Here is a 16,350-nt window from a genome sequence, read left to right on the forward strand (position 1 = left end):
AATTTCCTTCACCCCTTAGGCCCATCTCCAAAATCACCTACCTAGCAGAATTGAAAAGAAACTGAGATTGGAAAACTGCAGTGAATACAGAGGAGGGGAGACTTTTGGAGAAGGCTGTAGTATGCCTCCTCTATAATTTGAGTAAACTAGAAGTAGATAAGATCTTATCTAGAAACTCATCTTGGTTCCCGTCAAGTTCCCAGTCTGATTTCTTTATTGGATATTTTAAAAATTGCACAGCGCTAAATGAGATGTTACAAATCAGCCAGTCTCCAGGGCAATCGTGATGCCCAAGAATGTCCCTAGATCCTTCATAAACTCTATGGGGACTTTTTGGATATAAAAAGATGGGTATCTCAATTCAGTGTGCCCAGTTAACAGGAAGTAATTAGAATAGAATAGAATAGAATAGAATAGAACAGAACAGAACAGAACAGAACAGAACAGAACAGAATTTATTGGCCAAGTGTGATTGGACACACAAGGAATTTGTTTTGGTGCATATGCTCTCAATGTACATAAAAGAAAAAGAAAAAAAAATACCTTCATCAAAGGTACAACATTTACAACACAAATGATGGCCATAGGTTGCAATTTAACTCTTAGTCATAGCAACAAAAAGTTACAGTCATACAGTCATAAGTGGAAAGAGATTGGTGATGAAAACAATGAGAAGATTAATAGTAATGTAGATTTAGTAAATTTAGTAAAAGTTCCTTGGAATGGTAAGGAGTCTCCCCAGTTTGCCTCCTGGAAAATAAGTATTTGTGACATAGTCACATATTCACCATGGCAACTGTTTTGGGAATGGTCATTACAGCCACTTTGGGGGACCTTTCACAACCTACTTTCATAATTCCAAATTTGCCAGCTGTTCAAAAAGTTTATTATGAATGTGTTAAGGCAAGACACTATATCTAAATACATACTTGCCTGGCAGGGGAGATACCATGATCATGTTTTATCTACCCTGTTTCCCCGAAAATGAGACATCTCCTGATAATAAGCCTTATTGGGTTTTTGAGCGCATGCGCTAAAATAAGCCTCCTCCCCGAAAATAAGCCCTCCCTGAAAATATTTAAACACAGAGCTGGAAATCAGGTAAGACAGCAAGAGGAGCCCCATCTTGCTCCACGTGCCCCCAAAAATAATAAGACCTCCCCGAAAATAAGGCCAAGTGCTTATTTCTGGGTTCAAAAAATATAAGAAAGGGTCTTATTTTCGGGTAAACACGGTAAATATAAATATATCTATCTCTGGCCACCAGGAAATTGCATGTGTTGTAATTGATCCTTGTATTTATATCTTCTCACTCTGTTTTTAATTCTGAAGGTTCCGGAGGTTCAATATTTTGACATCCAGCACCAAAACCTTGATGATGGATGATCCCCAAAAGCAAGGACTCGTTTGTGATTTTAAGTACATTGTATGGAAATATTGGCTGATGATTTGAACCTTTAGTTATATGGGAAGGAGATAGGATAGTTGGAGCAAGATGATCCATTTAAAGGCTAGAATGGGGGATTGGAAGTACAACATTCCCTCACAAAGGGGAAACCTAACCATTGCCAACATAGAAAACTTTTTGGGAGTTTTTTTGGTCATCCTATTCTAGTAAATTTTGGCAACAGATAAGAAATGTGGTCTATATTTCTTGTACGTTATATTCAGTGGTTCTCCATAAGGGATGCTTTTTTTTCTTTTCCATTTCTTGTACCTAAAATATCACCATGTTTCTCCTTTTTATTCTTTCCCTTCCTTGTTATTCGTGCAGATTTTAATTTTTTCATAGTTGTGTTTTAATCAGGGGAGTTGGGGGAGACAAAAGTGTGGTGAAAATTATATTCTGTTTACTTGTTTTGTTTTGTTTTAATGCCTCCTGTGACTCAGCTTTATTGGGTGAAAAGGGCCGTGGGAGCTCAGGTGCTAAGGCTGTAGCAATTGAAGCTGAACAGAAACAAAGGAGGAATTGGCTTCTGCAGCTTCCAAACCTGCTGCAGTTGATCTCAGACCCATGAGGGACACTTTTAACCATCTAGGTCAGGGGTCTGCAAACTTGGCTCTTTTAAGACTTGTGGACTTCAACTCCCAGAGTTCCTCAGCCAGCAAAGCTAGCTGAGGAACTCTGAGAGTTGAAGTTCACAAGTCTTAAAAGAGCCAAGTTTGCAGACCCCTGATCTAGGTCAGTGGTTCTCAATCTTTCCTTTACAACAGATCCCCCTTACATATAGGTAGTCTTTGACTTACAACCACAACTGAGCCCAAAATTTCTGTTGCTAAATGAGTAACCCAGTTGTTAAGTGAATCTGGTTTCCCCATCGACTTTGTTTATCAGAATGTTGCAAAAGATGACCCCTGGACATTGCAACTGTCATAAATATATGCCGGTTGCCAAGCATCTGAATTTTGATCACACGATCATAGGGAATCCACAATGGTCACAAGTCACTTTTTTCAATGCCGTTGTAACTTCAAGTGGTCACTAAATGAACTGTTGTAAGCCGAGGACTACCTGTAACTTTTGTAGCCGCGGACCATTGCCAGGGAGTCCCAAGACTTAAGTCAAGATTTAAATCATAACATTTCTTCAATCCTTAGCGGACTCCCTGTGATGACCTTACGGTCTCGAGGGATCCGTGGATCACAGGTTGAGAACCACTGAACTAGGTCATAACAAAGGGACTGAGTCAATGGCTGACTTGGGAGCTGCAGTTTGGGAGGAGGTGGTAACACAGTAGCTGCTCCCTCCTTCTTGTGCTGATTTTCTAACTCAGGTCCTGTCAGGCTCCCATCCAGGTTCGTTTGTTTTTAAAGGGAAATAAGTAGTGGGTGAGGAGGAGCCCTTTGTGACAGTGGTGAAATCCAATTTTTTTTACTACCAGTTCTGTGCGCATGGCTTGGTGGGCGTGGCAGGGGAAGGATACCGCAAAATCTCTATTCCACCCCACTCCAGGGGAAGGCTACTGCAAAATCCCATTCCCTCCCCACTCCTGGGCGAAGTATATTGCAAAATCCCCATTCCCACCCCACTCCTGGGGGAAGGATATTGCAAAATCTCCATTCCCACCCCGATTTGGGGTCAGCCAGAGGTGGTATTTTCCGGTTATCTGAACTGCTCAAAATTTCCGCTACCAGTTCTCCAGAACCTGTCAGAACCTGCTGGATTTCACCCCTGCTTTGTGACCTGTACATCCAAGCCCCAAGGCAACCCCCTGTCTTGCATCCACTGCTTCTTCCTCTTTGCCAAACACACAAAATGTATTAGGGAGTTCAGGTGGCTAAAATTTTGACCTATTCTTTATCTAGTCATTAAAAATCTAGTGTTTTTCAACTATTTCAGGAAGTACGTTGTTCCAATATTTGGTACTGTGGCATTGTACATCAAATCCCCAAATAATCTGCATCCCCTCTTCTAAAAAGATGTTAAGTTAACGAATGCTGTGATACATTTGTTGCGAGTCAGGAGCATAAAATAACCCCAGGGAATATTTATTTTCTCAGTTGCATAAATTAATGGCGCTATGCTTCAGCCTTTTATTTAAATAATCTTTTAAAACCAACTTGAACATTCAATATGCAAGAGAAAAAGTTGAGGAAAAGCTGAAATTGTTGGGGAAAAAATGATTTGGAAGACATGCTTCTGATCTGACATCTGCTTTCTGCTATTTATTAAAGTACAGACCTCGTTTTCAGACATTTATGTTGGTCTGTAAGAAAGACTCCATTACTTCAAAAGTTGCATTTAAAATGTCCAGCATCAATGATCCGTTTATTTTAAAGCAGCTGCATGGTTTTTTTCAAGCTTTCATGGAAGACTAAAAAGATCAGCATGCTTTAATGAACAACAGACTGGTGCTGTGCTTGCATAAATGTCCAATATTTTTTCAGAACTATTTTCTAACGGCTCACAGTCATAAAAACTAGGTTTGTTTTGTCATAGGCTCTTCTGTTCGTACAGCTGAATAGGTTGATAGGTATTTCTTTGAAAAGATAACCTGCTGAAGTGATGTATTTGGAAGGCAGTAGGTTGGAGAAAACTTTCAGCAATACAATGATTTGGTTTGATCTGATCTGATCTGATCTTCGTTCCTTTTCAGCCTTATTAATAAAATTTTTCTCTTCTCTTCTCTGATGAAGACACTGAAAGAGCAGAAACTCTCCGGTTCAGGGAAAGGCAACAAAGGGATTAGTGAGGTGAGATTTCAGTTAAATAAGAGGTGATTGTTTAGTGTAAAGTTGCCCTATATTACTTGTTGGCCTGGCCATAGGTTTGGACATACTAATCAGTACCTGGAGGTTGTATTATCTCATTCCCAGCAAATGTTAAGAATGTGCTTCTTAGGGTGGTAGAACATGTTTAAAAATTGGGAAATAACGTCTCAAATTAAAAATCTGGACTAATTGCAAATTACAGTACTTCCCTGATTTTTGGCCTCCGTTGCTTACACTTCTGTTTACTTACATTCACGTGTGTACAGTTTTTCACTAAAGTAAAGTTTCCTTCAAGCCAGGCTCTACTCGTGTGTCCTCATGGATAAGTTCATGCAGTTTTCTCAGAAGAGGCATTGCCTTCTTCCAGGTTGATCTTCAACTTCCCAGTGTATCGTAAGCCCTGGGAGGCCCTTATCCAGATATAAACCAAGTCTATCCCAGCTTCTTTTGTTGGTTTTATGGGACCCTGAGTTGCTGCAGGAGATTTTATTTACTATAACTGTAGGGGTTCTGGAGTTAGGTCAGAGGTCTGTAAATTTGGCTCTTTTAAGACTTTGCTTTGCTGGCTGAGGAACTCTGGAAGTTGAAGTCCACAAGTCTTAAAAGAGCCAAGTTTGCAGACCCCTGAGTTAGGTGATGTATACATTTGTAGACTCATAGCATGGCCATTTGGGCAGCAACTGTTCCAGCATACCAGCGTGTGGAAGGAATGGTGGTTACCACCAGTCCTCAGTGTTCTGGCTATCTCAGTACCCACATGATCATAATCTGGGTGCTTGGCAATCCATTCGCACTTAAAATTGGTTGTCAAGCACTCTATGATCCTATGTTCGCCATTTGCAGCTTTCTCTTCTGGCTTCTCTCTAGAAAATCAATGAAGAAATTAGTGGGGAAGGTTACTAATCACTGGGATAAGCTCACCCATCCCCCCCACCCCACCCCCATCATTTCTGTGTTCACACCAGTCACTCGCACACCCTCCCTGACCTGTGCCTCCCACAATTGCTTACCATCCCCAGCCTGGTCTTTCACTGACCCTTCCCAACCTGTGCCTCTTGCGCATCCCTTCATCCTCTTGAGCGCCCTCCCTGACCCTCCCTGTGCCTCTCACACATCTCCTTGGGCGGCCAACCCATGCCTCGCACATCCTCCCCAACCCGTGCAGCCTCTCTTGCACGCTGCCTCACTTCCTCGCCCCACCTGGCAGCAGCCATTTTACCTGCCTGCAGGCCTGGGATACAGAACGTCTTAAGTAACTTCCCCACTTACGGTACTTTGGTTGTGGGAAAGCCGCAAGAAACTGCCTTACCTAATGATAGGACAGCAACCAGGATTGCTGGGACCAGAATTGTAGGGATTGCCATTGTAAGGTGAGGAATCCCTGTACCGAATTCTTTCTTTCTTCACATGTATGAAGAAAGCTAATGTGTCACCTGCTAAAGAGAACATATTTCTTACAAAGGGGGCTCTTGTGCGTAAGCTAGTGCTGCAGTAAAAGCTGAAAGCATGGCACACAATAGTCTCAGGAGCCCTGATCAGTCTCTGTTCATTTTCTCCTGGGATTTGGGCGATAGGGATCGTTGTCTGTCACCGAAGAATTGCACATTATCACTTTCACCCTGGATTACTGCTATCGAGGTATCAAGTGCCAGCTACAGGTAAGAGAGTCTTCCTGATTCCATTAAATTTAGGAGGGGAAGGCAGCTGTATTATTATTACTACTACTACTACTACTACTGCTACTATTATTATTATTATTATTATTATTATTATTATTATTCATGTGGGCATTATTATGGCATGGGGGGAACTTAGACTGAATTTGGGGAGATCTTGGTTAACTAGAGTCTCCTCTGAATTGTTTCTGGTCAATGGTGGCATAAGATGCATCCCTTCCCTTGGCGGTTATAAAACCAAGAGACTCAACATTTGTTGCTTCTTATGAGATGGGCAGCTATATAGAATTGATGTATAAACAAACATTATCACCTATTTTCTATACGAGTCTAAATTTCTAGACTTTTCTTAATATGAAGAAGAAATCTAAATATGTTACTAACTTGCGAAATACCGTATTTTTCGGGGTATAAGATGCACCAGAGTATAAGACGCACCTTCGTTTTTAGGGAGGAAAAAAAAGAAAAAAGCTGATTGGCGGGTGGATCAGCCTCCCCGGAATACCCCCAATCAGCTGTTCCCAGAGGTGAATTTTAGCAACAGTTTCATTGGTTGTGAGCTCTGTGCTTGCCTTTTTTTTTTTTGGCTTTTTTTTCTGCCTCTGAAAGCCTCTGAAACAGAGCTTCAGAAAAAAAGCCTCTGAAGCTCTGTTTGGAGGCTTTTCTTCTGAAGCTTTGTTTCTGATGTTTTTTTCAGCCTCTGAAATCTCCATTTGAGAAGCTGGACGGGGCTACATTCGGAATATAAGATGCACCCAGATTTTCACCCTCTTTTTGGGGGGGAAAAGGTGCGCCTTATACTCCGAAAAATACATTAAGTACTGTGTTTCCCCGAAAATAAGACCGTGTCTTACATTTTTTGAACCCTGAAATAAGCGCTTGGCCTTATTGCCATGCACTCAAAAGCCTGATTGGGCTTATTATCAGGGTATCATCTTCTGCATTGCCACTACACTGTTCTAGCGGTGAAATCCGGCTAGATCTATTAGGCTCGCACGAACCGGTAGGGCTGGCAACGGGAGGCTCCGCTCCATCAGCCGGGATGTCATTACGTCCCATTTTTGACCCTCTGCGCATGTGCAGAAGAGGCGTGCACGCATTTACATTTCTGATCTGGTAGCGAAGGTAAGTGCATTTCACCACTGCACTGTTTTCTCCCCAAGAACTACCTGAGAACCTGGAATGGCTATAATCCATTGTGGTTGGAATTGTGTCTGCACATTTTGCCACTTTCATGCCATGAATGGACCTACTAATACAGCAATAAGTCTTTTGTAGTGTACAGTGCCCCTGTGCACCTTTATGGTGTGTTTGTATCGATTCCCCCTTTTCTAACCTTTTTTCATCATCAGACATCCACCTTGCCAGTGGTGATTGTTTCCAATGCCAACCAGCTCTCCAGCGCTTGGGCTTCCATTTTATGGTTTATTATGCTCAGCAGAGATACTAAGGTAAGCTGTTTCTCAGAAGTGGGCATGATCTCTCTACTGTAGACCAAATTTCTTCTACCCAGATTGGCCATTATTGTTTTCTTATCACTTGTATTGGAACCAACTTTTCTCTATTTTGGATGGGGAAGGCCTCTCATTCTGCTTCCATAGATCACTAGTCTTAAGTTCTCGTTTCTCTCATGACTCCCTCTTGCATGCAATTCAAGAACACTGAAGTTGTCTGAAAAAGTTCTGCTTAAACTTCGTTTCTGAAAACTTTCCTTGATAGTGCCTCACCTCTGGAACTCTGTTTCTAGAATCATATAAACGAGACTAGGCGGCCTAATAGAAGAAGGATGTTCTTGAGTGCAAGTTACGGTCTTCGTTGGTATTCACTTGTCCTCTAGCACAGGGGTCTCCAACCTTAGTAACTTTAAGACTTGTGGACTTCAACTCCCAGAATTCCTCAGCCAGCTTTGCTGGCTGAGGGATTCTGGGAGTTGAAGTCCACAAGTCTTAAACTTTACAAGGTTGGAGACCCCTGCTCTAGCAGCCAGCTACTGTGCCAGCATATGGCAGGATGCCATCACTTTCGGGATGGAAAGTAACGTCTATTCTTATCCCACAATAAATGATACATGTAAGCTCTCCAAAATCCGAGTTTAAAGCAACCCTCCCTAATATGATGTTCCCTCAGGCATGTAAGAGAAAGGTCCCACCACGGCTGAGGACAGAGAACTTTCTAGTGGAAACTCTTAAGAAAAGGTTGCAGAAAGCTAGTCTGTCGTCCCTGTTTCCTGGGGCAGCCCAAGAGGGTGAATTATGTTTCTAAAACTGTTCCTCATAGATATTCCCTTTGCATGAGAGGGGGGCATATTTAAAATAAAATCAAGTACCTGATTAATGCTTTTCCCCCCCCCCTTCCTAGAACCAGCTGTTTTTCTCCCAATCACCGACTGCCACCTGGGCCCAGCTTTCCAGTGTATTGTCCTGTCAATTCTCAGCAGCTACTATGCGAGGCCTGGATAACCATCAGCTCAAGATGCTGGGAGAAAAACTCTGTGGTAAAATGGGAGGTTTTGTCCCTATGAAGATGAAGTGGGGATTCCATTGATATGGACAGGTCTGAGTTTAAAGTCCTGTCCAGGCATATTCTGTCTGTTCTGACCTAGGCTTCCTGAGTCAGAAAAACACACGAGTAGTCTCAAAAACCTCTCTTATTGCAACAGCTGTGAATTCTGTTCATTCACAGATGAGTCACAAATAGCTGTAAAGAGTCCTTTGGGATAAGGCTGATAATCACCCACTTTTATCTCCCTTGACACGCTGCCAAAGACCCGGTTGGCAAAGCCACACGGAGTCCAGAATCAAACAGAGCTTCAGACTTTAAACTGAACAGAATTAACAACATTGCTTCCTGAAAAGGCCCACGTGCCTTTGTTCCTCCTTTATGTCTTATGGGAGGGGCCAGTCATCTCCAAGCCCTACTCCCGAGTCATCCCTTTTGTTTTAACTGTTCTTGCCTTCTGGCAGCTCTGTGCATGTGCGCACTGGGAACAGGCTCTCCCTGTTCCTCTGCCTCACTGAGGTCTGACTCTGGAGGCTCCGGAGGCGGCACATACCTCCCAGATGGCCCTTTCTCTGCCTCCGATGCAGAGCCCTCGTCCAAGCTTTCCGCAGACTCCAGGACTGGCCCATGTTTCTCCCCAGCCTCCTCACTGTCCGACTCTGCTGCCAGCTCTGCGGGCAGCAGGCGGACCACAACACTGTCTCTTGTCTTTTCAGCAGAGAAGTTTAGGCAAATTTGGGCCTTCATAAATGGTCTTAGGAGCTGGGAATGTAGAATCAGAATTGATAGTAGTCATGCTTGATTCATTGGCGAGCTGGGCGCAATTTCTTCAATTCTGCTTCCCAGCGGTTTTCACTCTCTGTGTAAGACAAGAATAGCCCTGTTGAAAGAAATAAGGGTTCTGCTTGGGTTCACACATCCTTATCAAGACAGTTACGTGGTGTTTCTCCTTACTTTTTTCTTCCCATCAAAGGGCCAGGGGTGAACTCGCAGAGTACCATCACATGGGAACAGTTTTCAAAGGTAAGGAATTGTCCTCGAAATGGCTCTTCCGGGGTTTCTCCTGTCCACCTGCCAGCATCCTCGTTTAGCTGTCCTCTGTTGTTTTTTTCCTTCCTCCAGGAAGCAACTGCAAGCTCCCCAGGCAACAATAATTTCAGCTTCTGGACCTGGATTGATGGGATCCTACTCCTGATTCAAGAGAATCTGCTTCAGCTCTGGAAGGACGGGTAAAGATTGGGGGAGAAATGAAAAGTGATAAAAATGAGGACCTCTTGATCATTGCTAGCCTTTGGCAAGAAATGCCAAATCATGCATAGGTAGTCCTCAACTTACAACAGTTTGCTTAGTGACCGTCCCAGGTTACAGCGGCGCTGAAAAAAGTGACTCGTGACCATTTTTCACGCTTACAGCTATCGCCTTGGTCACAGGATCAAAATTCAAATGCTTGGCAAGTGACTCATATTTATGGCGGTTGCAGTGTCGCAGGGCCAAGTGATCCCCTTTTGAGACCTTCTGACAAGCAAAGTCAATGGGGAAGCCAGATTCACTTAATGTCTGTGGCAAGAAAGGTCGTAAAATGGGGTGAAATGTAACTCTTTCACTCAGCAACAGAAATTTGGGGCTCAATTGTGGTTGTAAGTTGAGGTCTACCTGTGTACCTTGTTAGGGAGACATTCCCAAATATTGGGGTAGTAGCAGCATCTCTCCTGGATTGGGGAGAATTTCATAACCTTATCTTGGAAGGCTGGGGATACAGCCTTTTCTCACAGTGTTTAGCAGCATGTTGTTCTACACCAGTATTTTTTTCAATCTTGGTAACTTTAGGACATGGGGACTCCATCTCCCAGATTCCCCAGACAGTATGCTGGTGTTGTGTCTGCGCCCCCCAAGCCGGGCCCCCTGCCAGAATGTGACTTGGAAAGTGAGGGGGAAGGGCCGTCAGGACTTACCTCGGGAGCACCGGCTTCCCTGGCTCAGCTCCAGGAGCCAGAGGCAGGCCAGGTGGAAGAGATAACTAGGCCTCCGTCCCCTGACTCTTCCCCCCCCAGGCCACGCCTTCAGACTCAGCTGATGGCAATCAGGCTTGGTTGGACCCTAGGTTTCATAGGCAGGAGAGGAGGGAACAACAGAAGCAGGGGTGGGGCAGGCCTAGGAAGTGCTGAATCATGGAGCCACACCCCACAGGATATAAAGGCAGCAAGAACTGCTGTGCCTCTTCGTAGCAGGCAAATAAACTGATTAACTAAGAGCTGAAGTTTGTTCCTGGGTGACTCATCGGCGTCGAGGGAGATAACAGAGGCACTTGGCAGACACTCACTATTCTGCTGCCAGAGCTGATAGTGCCGGCTAATTAAGCCATCACTCGGACGGAGGCGAAGAGGGGACAGAACATCTGGCTTGGGACTTGTGGGAGTTGAAGTCCACGTACTTTAAAGTTGCCAAGGTATTTTTTTTTTTTAAAAAAAGACCTGTTTTAGACCTTAAAGTCTGTAGAGATTCTCAGTCATCCAGGTCATGGTTGTCCCAAAGGTGCTTTTTCAGCAGACAGCTGGACTTGTGTTTGTTTTTTTTTACTTTTAAAGAACGTTTCGCTTCTCATCCAAGAAGCTTCTTCAGTTCTGACAGGATAGTGGTATCAGGTGTTAAGTGTCTTAGGCCTTAACTGAGATTGCAGAAGCCAGGAAAAGAGCACAGTGTTTAGGGTTTTTTGTTCTTGTTTTTGTTTTTGCCTGGGACAGCCGTTTACTAACCCATGACTCTGCATGTAGGAAACAGGGTTTGAAAAGTTACATCGAGGAAGAGATGAAACCAAAGCTGTTGGAAAGCAAAAGAAAATGAGAGGCTTTTCCTAATCTATATCTTTCCCATTCCCAAATTTGACTAGTCGCATCATGGGATTTGTGAGCCGCAAATATGAACAGCGTTTGCTGAAGAAGAAAAGAGCTGGCACCTTCCTGATACGTTTCAGTGAGAGTACCTCCAGTGGTGGCATCACCTTTACCTGGGTAGAGTTTAACAATGATGGTGAGTTTTTGGATTCCTATCTTACTTTTTAATCATCCTCAGTGATGCCTTAGAAAATGGCTTATCCCAGCTTATTAAGCTTTGGCATGATAATGGACCAGGATTTTTCAAACTGCACTCAGAACTGTGGGGTTTCTTAAAACTTGATGGGGTTCTGTAAGACACTGAGGAAATTTAAAAAAAAAAAAGTCACTCATAAGCAGCCAATTTTCTATCATTAGAAGTCTTGTCTCTTTTTAAAATGTTTTTTTTAAATTGATCTCCAAAGTTAAAATACAGAATAAAAAAGGAAAAAGAAGACATCAACTGCAAACAAAAAACAATGATAAAAAGTGTGCATACAACAAATAACAAATATTTCATTAATGTTAGCAAATTCAATATAAAATGCCCACCCTGATTAAATGCTGAAAAATATATTTCAAATGTCTGAGATGTCCCCACCCCCCGTGGATAATAGGTCTACAGCTAATTATTATTTCCCCATCTATATTTACTAAAATATGATGTTATATAAAAAGATGTCACCAATGTGGAAATTTGTTGTCTGTCTATCAAGTTGACCCACCATCTATTCGCTTAAAAGAAAATAGTTAACAGGTAACCTCAAAAACAAAAACAAAAAATCTTCAGAGCCTTCTGTTATTGGACTTAACCACCACCTCCAGTCTCCTACAAACCATTGTCTCTAATCAATGCTATTAATTTTGCCATCTCTGCCAGTTCAATCAATTTTAAAATCCACTCTTCAACAGTCGGTGTCCCTTTTTCTGTCCAATACTTGCCGTAAACGATCCTTGCAGCATTCACCATGAAAAGAAATAAAGTCCCAAACTGTTTTTTCTATTGATTTGTCCATAATACCTAGAAGAAAAGCTTCAAGTTTCATTAATATTTGCATTTTGATTATTTTCTGCGTTATCATTATTATGTTTATCCAATATATTTTACATACTTGCATATGTGATGAAATGTATCTGGAGTTTGGTTACATATGGGTGGTCTTGCAAGTATGTAAATTATATTGGATAAACATAATAATGTTTATCCAATATAATTCTAACTAGTTATAAATTCCTCTGTACATTTTTGCCCATTTGTCTGGAGTCAAATACCATTGATACATCATTATATAATTTTTTTTTCTTTTGAACTGTAATTCAGAGTAGATTTTAAACTCTTGGTCCATGCATTTCAATTTCAACCTTTATTGTCAATGCACAACACGTGTACAATGAGATTGGCTGGGCTCCCTTAGTGCACCACCAGCCCAACACAATACATCTCAATAACTCATAGTGAATTCTCCCATTGATCGAATGCTATATTATAACCAAAGTTTTTCACCCACTTTACCATGCAATCTTTAACATATTCATCTTCCAGATTCATCTTAAGTAATATTTTATAGACTTTACCAATCAAGTGGTCATATCCAGAACATACGTTTGAGTCCAATTCAGATTTGTCTCCTGCAAAAACAAAGCTTTTTATTAAGTTTAAATCTTTCAAAAATTATATAATAATTAAACCAGTCACAATTAAATCTCTTATTAATTGTTCTCTTGTTTTATCTTAAGTCCTTTTTCTTCAAATATCAATACATTGTGATGTCATCCATTTAAGTTCCAATTATTTCTATGTAACGCTTCATGTGATGAAAGCCATAATGGTACCTTATCAGCCAATCTGCTTTTGTATTTAAGCCATACACAGCCTTTCGATTAGGGATTCTGGAATTTTATTTTTTTTAACAAACGAGAAAAAGTTTGAAAATTCCCGATTGAGCCACTCAAGTCATTATTTAAATCCTCCACCATTAAAAGAATCCTTTCAAATCTATGTTTAGATAATTTCTGTAATAGAGTCCTCTTGCAAGCTCATAAACATACTTGGAGATGTGGTGGATTGAGACTCTCACTCTCATAAGGGAGTCTCTAGATCAATGTTTCTCAGTTTCAGCAATTTTAAGATATGTGGACTTCAACTCCCAGAATTCTCTGCTGGCTGGCGAATTCTGGGAGTTGAAGTACATGCATCTTAAAGTTGCCAAGGTTGAGAAACATTGTTCTAAATACTCCATATTCCTGACTTCCTTTATCATTCACACTCACTCTGGGACATCTTTAACTTTAGCAAATACCCTGTCGAACTAAGCAGCTGAGAAGAAGATGTCAGAGATGTTTCTATTCTGCTCCTCACAATTTAAAAATCAGTACAGAGGATCTTGTACTGGAATAGACTAGATGGGGGCAGTAAACCAAGTAGGACTCCCCAGTAGTGTGGAGAATGAGTATCTCATTATCATTTCTTTTTCCCTTTCTCCATTGTCTTCAGCTCTCAATTATATTAGGATAAGGTATAGGTAAAGGTTCCCCTCGTACATATGTGCTAGTCGTTCCCGACTCTAGGGGGTGGTGCTCATCTCCGTTTCAAAGCCAAAGAACCAGCGCTGTCCGAAGATTCTCCATGGTCATGTGGCCGGCATGACTAAATGCCAAAGGCGCACGGAACGCTGTTACCTTTCCACCAAAGGTGGTCCCTATTTTTCTACTTGCATTTTTTATGTGCTTTCGAACTGCTAAGTTGGCAGAAGCTGGGACAAGTAATGGGAGCTCACCCCCTTACGCAGCACTAGGGATTCGAACCACTGAACTACCGACCTTTCGATTGACAAGCTCAGCGTCTTAGCCACTGAGCCACCGGGTCCCTTAATATTAGGGTACATATTCCCTTTTCCCATTCTAGATTCCTTTCATACATTTCTTTCACTTACTATCTTTATGAGGACAATGTTAGTGAGTTGTAACCGAAGTAGCGATATATATATTTAAAAATAGTTGGTATCTGGCTCAACAGCAATAACTGTGAGAGGGAACTAAGAGTCCTAGTGGACAACCATTTAAATATGAGCCGGCAGTGTGCTGTAGTTGCCAAAAAAGGCAATGCAGTCTTAGGCTGCATCAACAGAGGAATAGTATGAAGATCAGGTGAAGTATTAGTACTGCTATATGCTGCTTTGGTAAGATTCACTTGGAATATTGTGTCCAGTTTTGGTCACCAAGATACAGAAAAGATATTGAGACTCTAGAAAATATGTAGAGAAGAGCGACAAAGATAATAAGGGAGCTGAAGGCTAAAACACACTGCAGAAATTGGGCATGTCTAATCTAATGAAGAGAAGGACTAGGGGGCGACATGATAGCAGTCTTCCAACATTTGAGGGGCTGTCATAGAGAGGAGGGGATTGGCCTGCTCTTCAAAGGACCTCAAGGCAGGACAAGAAGTAACGGATGGAAACTTATCAAAGAGAAGTCCAACTTAGAACGAAGGAGAAACTTCCTGAAGGTGAGAACAATTAATCAGTAGATTAATTGTTCTCAGAAGTTGCTTTCAGAAGTTGTGGGTTCTCCATCACTGGAGGTTTTTAAGAAGAGATTGGACACCTATTTGTCGGGAATGGTGTAGGATCTCTATTTCAGCAGAAGGTTGGACTAGAAGACCTTCAAGGTCCCTTCCAATGCTATTATTCTGTCTTCTGAATCCCCCCTCTTCTCATCAAGCGCATTGCCCTCCCAGATTCAAATTTCAGGATGATGCAGAAATTTCTCTATATCACCGAGAACCCAATTTCTGCAGGTGTTCCCGAGTTCAATTCAGTTGAGCCCTACACCAGGAAAGAGCTGGAGTTCCTTTCACTGCCTGATATCATCCGAGATTACCAACGCCTGGCTAAAGAAGTCATTCCAGAGAATCCACTCCTCTACCTGTATCCTGACATTCCAAGGGATGATGCTTTTGGTTCTTACTACAAAGAACGCCGGGAAGGTATTAGCGGTTGCTAGTTTTTCCTTGGGCATTCTCCACTGGCACTCTTATTTATACCCTGCATTTGAACTGCATTTTCCCATGGAGTTTATATGTATTATATGTATTCTGATATTTATATGTATTCTGATATTTCCAGAATTGCTGTATAATGGAAGTTGACATCTAGTAAATGTAATTGTTTGGGTGGGGAAGGTTCAAAGTACATTTTGTCAGAGGGATGATGATGTTGATTATGATGACACGTCGTAGAGCAACCTACATTGTTCCAGAGGGTTTTACAGTTTAAAGCAGGAGTCTTCAACCTTGGTCCCTTTAAGACTTGTGGACTTCAACTCCCAGAGCTTTGCTGGCTGAGGGACTCTGGGAGTTGAAGTCCACAAGTCTTAAAGGGACCAAGGTTGGAGACCCTTGGTTTAAAGGAGGCAAAGACAGATGATGCCTCAGGAATACAAGTGGTGCTCTTGGCATGGCAAAGAAATCTTCAATTAGTAAACATTGGACCTTTCTTTTGTCATCCAAATTTCAACAATTGAGCCAAAAGATTAGGGCTTCCCCTTTCCATGTGACAGTTCCACCAGTTCTTCTGAAATATTCATGCTATTCCAGGGGTGAAATCCAGCAGGTTCTGACAGGTTCTGGAGAACCGGTAGTGGAAATTTTGAGTAGTTCAGAGAACCGGCAAATACCACCTCTGGCTGGCCCCAGAGTGGGGTGGAAATGGAGATTTTGCAGTATCCTTCCCCTGGAGTGGGGTGGAAATGGAGATCTTGCAGTATCCTTCCCCTACCACGCCCATCCATCCATGCCCACAGGTAGTAAAAAAAATTGAATTTCACCACTGTGCTATTCTGAATAAAATGATAGTGCTATTTATCTCAATAGTAAGAATATCTCAATAGTATCAATAGTATTGAGATAAATATCTCATTTATCTCAATAGTAAGAATATTTACTTGTTTGTTTGTATCCTGCCTTTATTTTTTTTACAAAAAAACTCAAGGCCGTAAACCTATCCAGCACACCTTCCTCTTCCTATTTTCCCCACAATAACCACCACCACCCTGTGAGTTGGATTGGGCTGAGACAGAGAATGACTGACCCAAAG

General features: G+C 42.0%; 1 protein-coding gene across 8 annotated transcripts in view; it reads left to right on the forward strand.

Annotated features, from left to right (window-relative positions):
- Window positions 1–16,350, forward strand: part of STAT2 (signal transducer and activator of transcription 2) — a 42,259-nt gene that overhangs the window by 22,867 nt on the left and 3,042 nt on the right. For all 8 annotated transcript variants that reach the window (XM_058169552.1, XM_058169559.1, XM_058169560.1 and 5 more), the window contains 9 exons: window positions 1,333–1,426; window positions 4,138–4,194; window positions 5,787–5,870; window positions 7,241–7,339; window positions 8,247–8,382; window positions 9,361–9,410; window positions 9,510–9,616; window positions 11,275–11,414; window positions 15,054–15,242. In XM_058169552.1, the coding sequence (XP_058025535.1) occupies window positions 1,333–1,426; window positions 4,138–4,194; window positions 5,787–5,870; window positions 7,241–7,339; window positions 8,247–8,382; window positions 9,361–9,410; window positions 9,510–9,616; window positions 11,275–11,414; window positions 15,054–15,242 (956 nt within the window). The remainder of the gene's footprint in view (window positions 1–1,332; window positions 1,427–4,137; window positions 4,195–5,786; window positions 5,871–7,240; window positions 7,340–8,246; window positions 8,383–9,360; window positions 9,411–9,509; window positions 9,617–11,274; window positions 11,415–15,053; window positions 15,243–16,350) is intronic.

The sequence above is a fragment of the Ahaetulla prasina genome, chromosome 2, assembly GCF_028640845.1.
Source record: "Ahaetulla prasina isolate Xishuangbanna chromosome 2, ASM2864084v1, whole genome shotgun sequence".
NCBI lineage: Eukaryota > Metazoa > Chordata > Lepidosauria > Squamata > Colubridae > Ahaetulla > Ahaetulla prasina.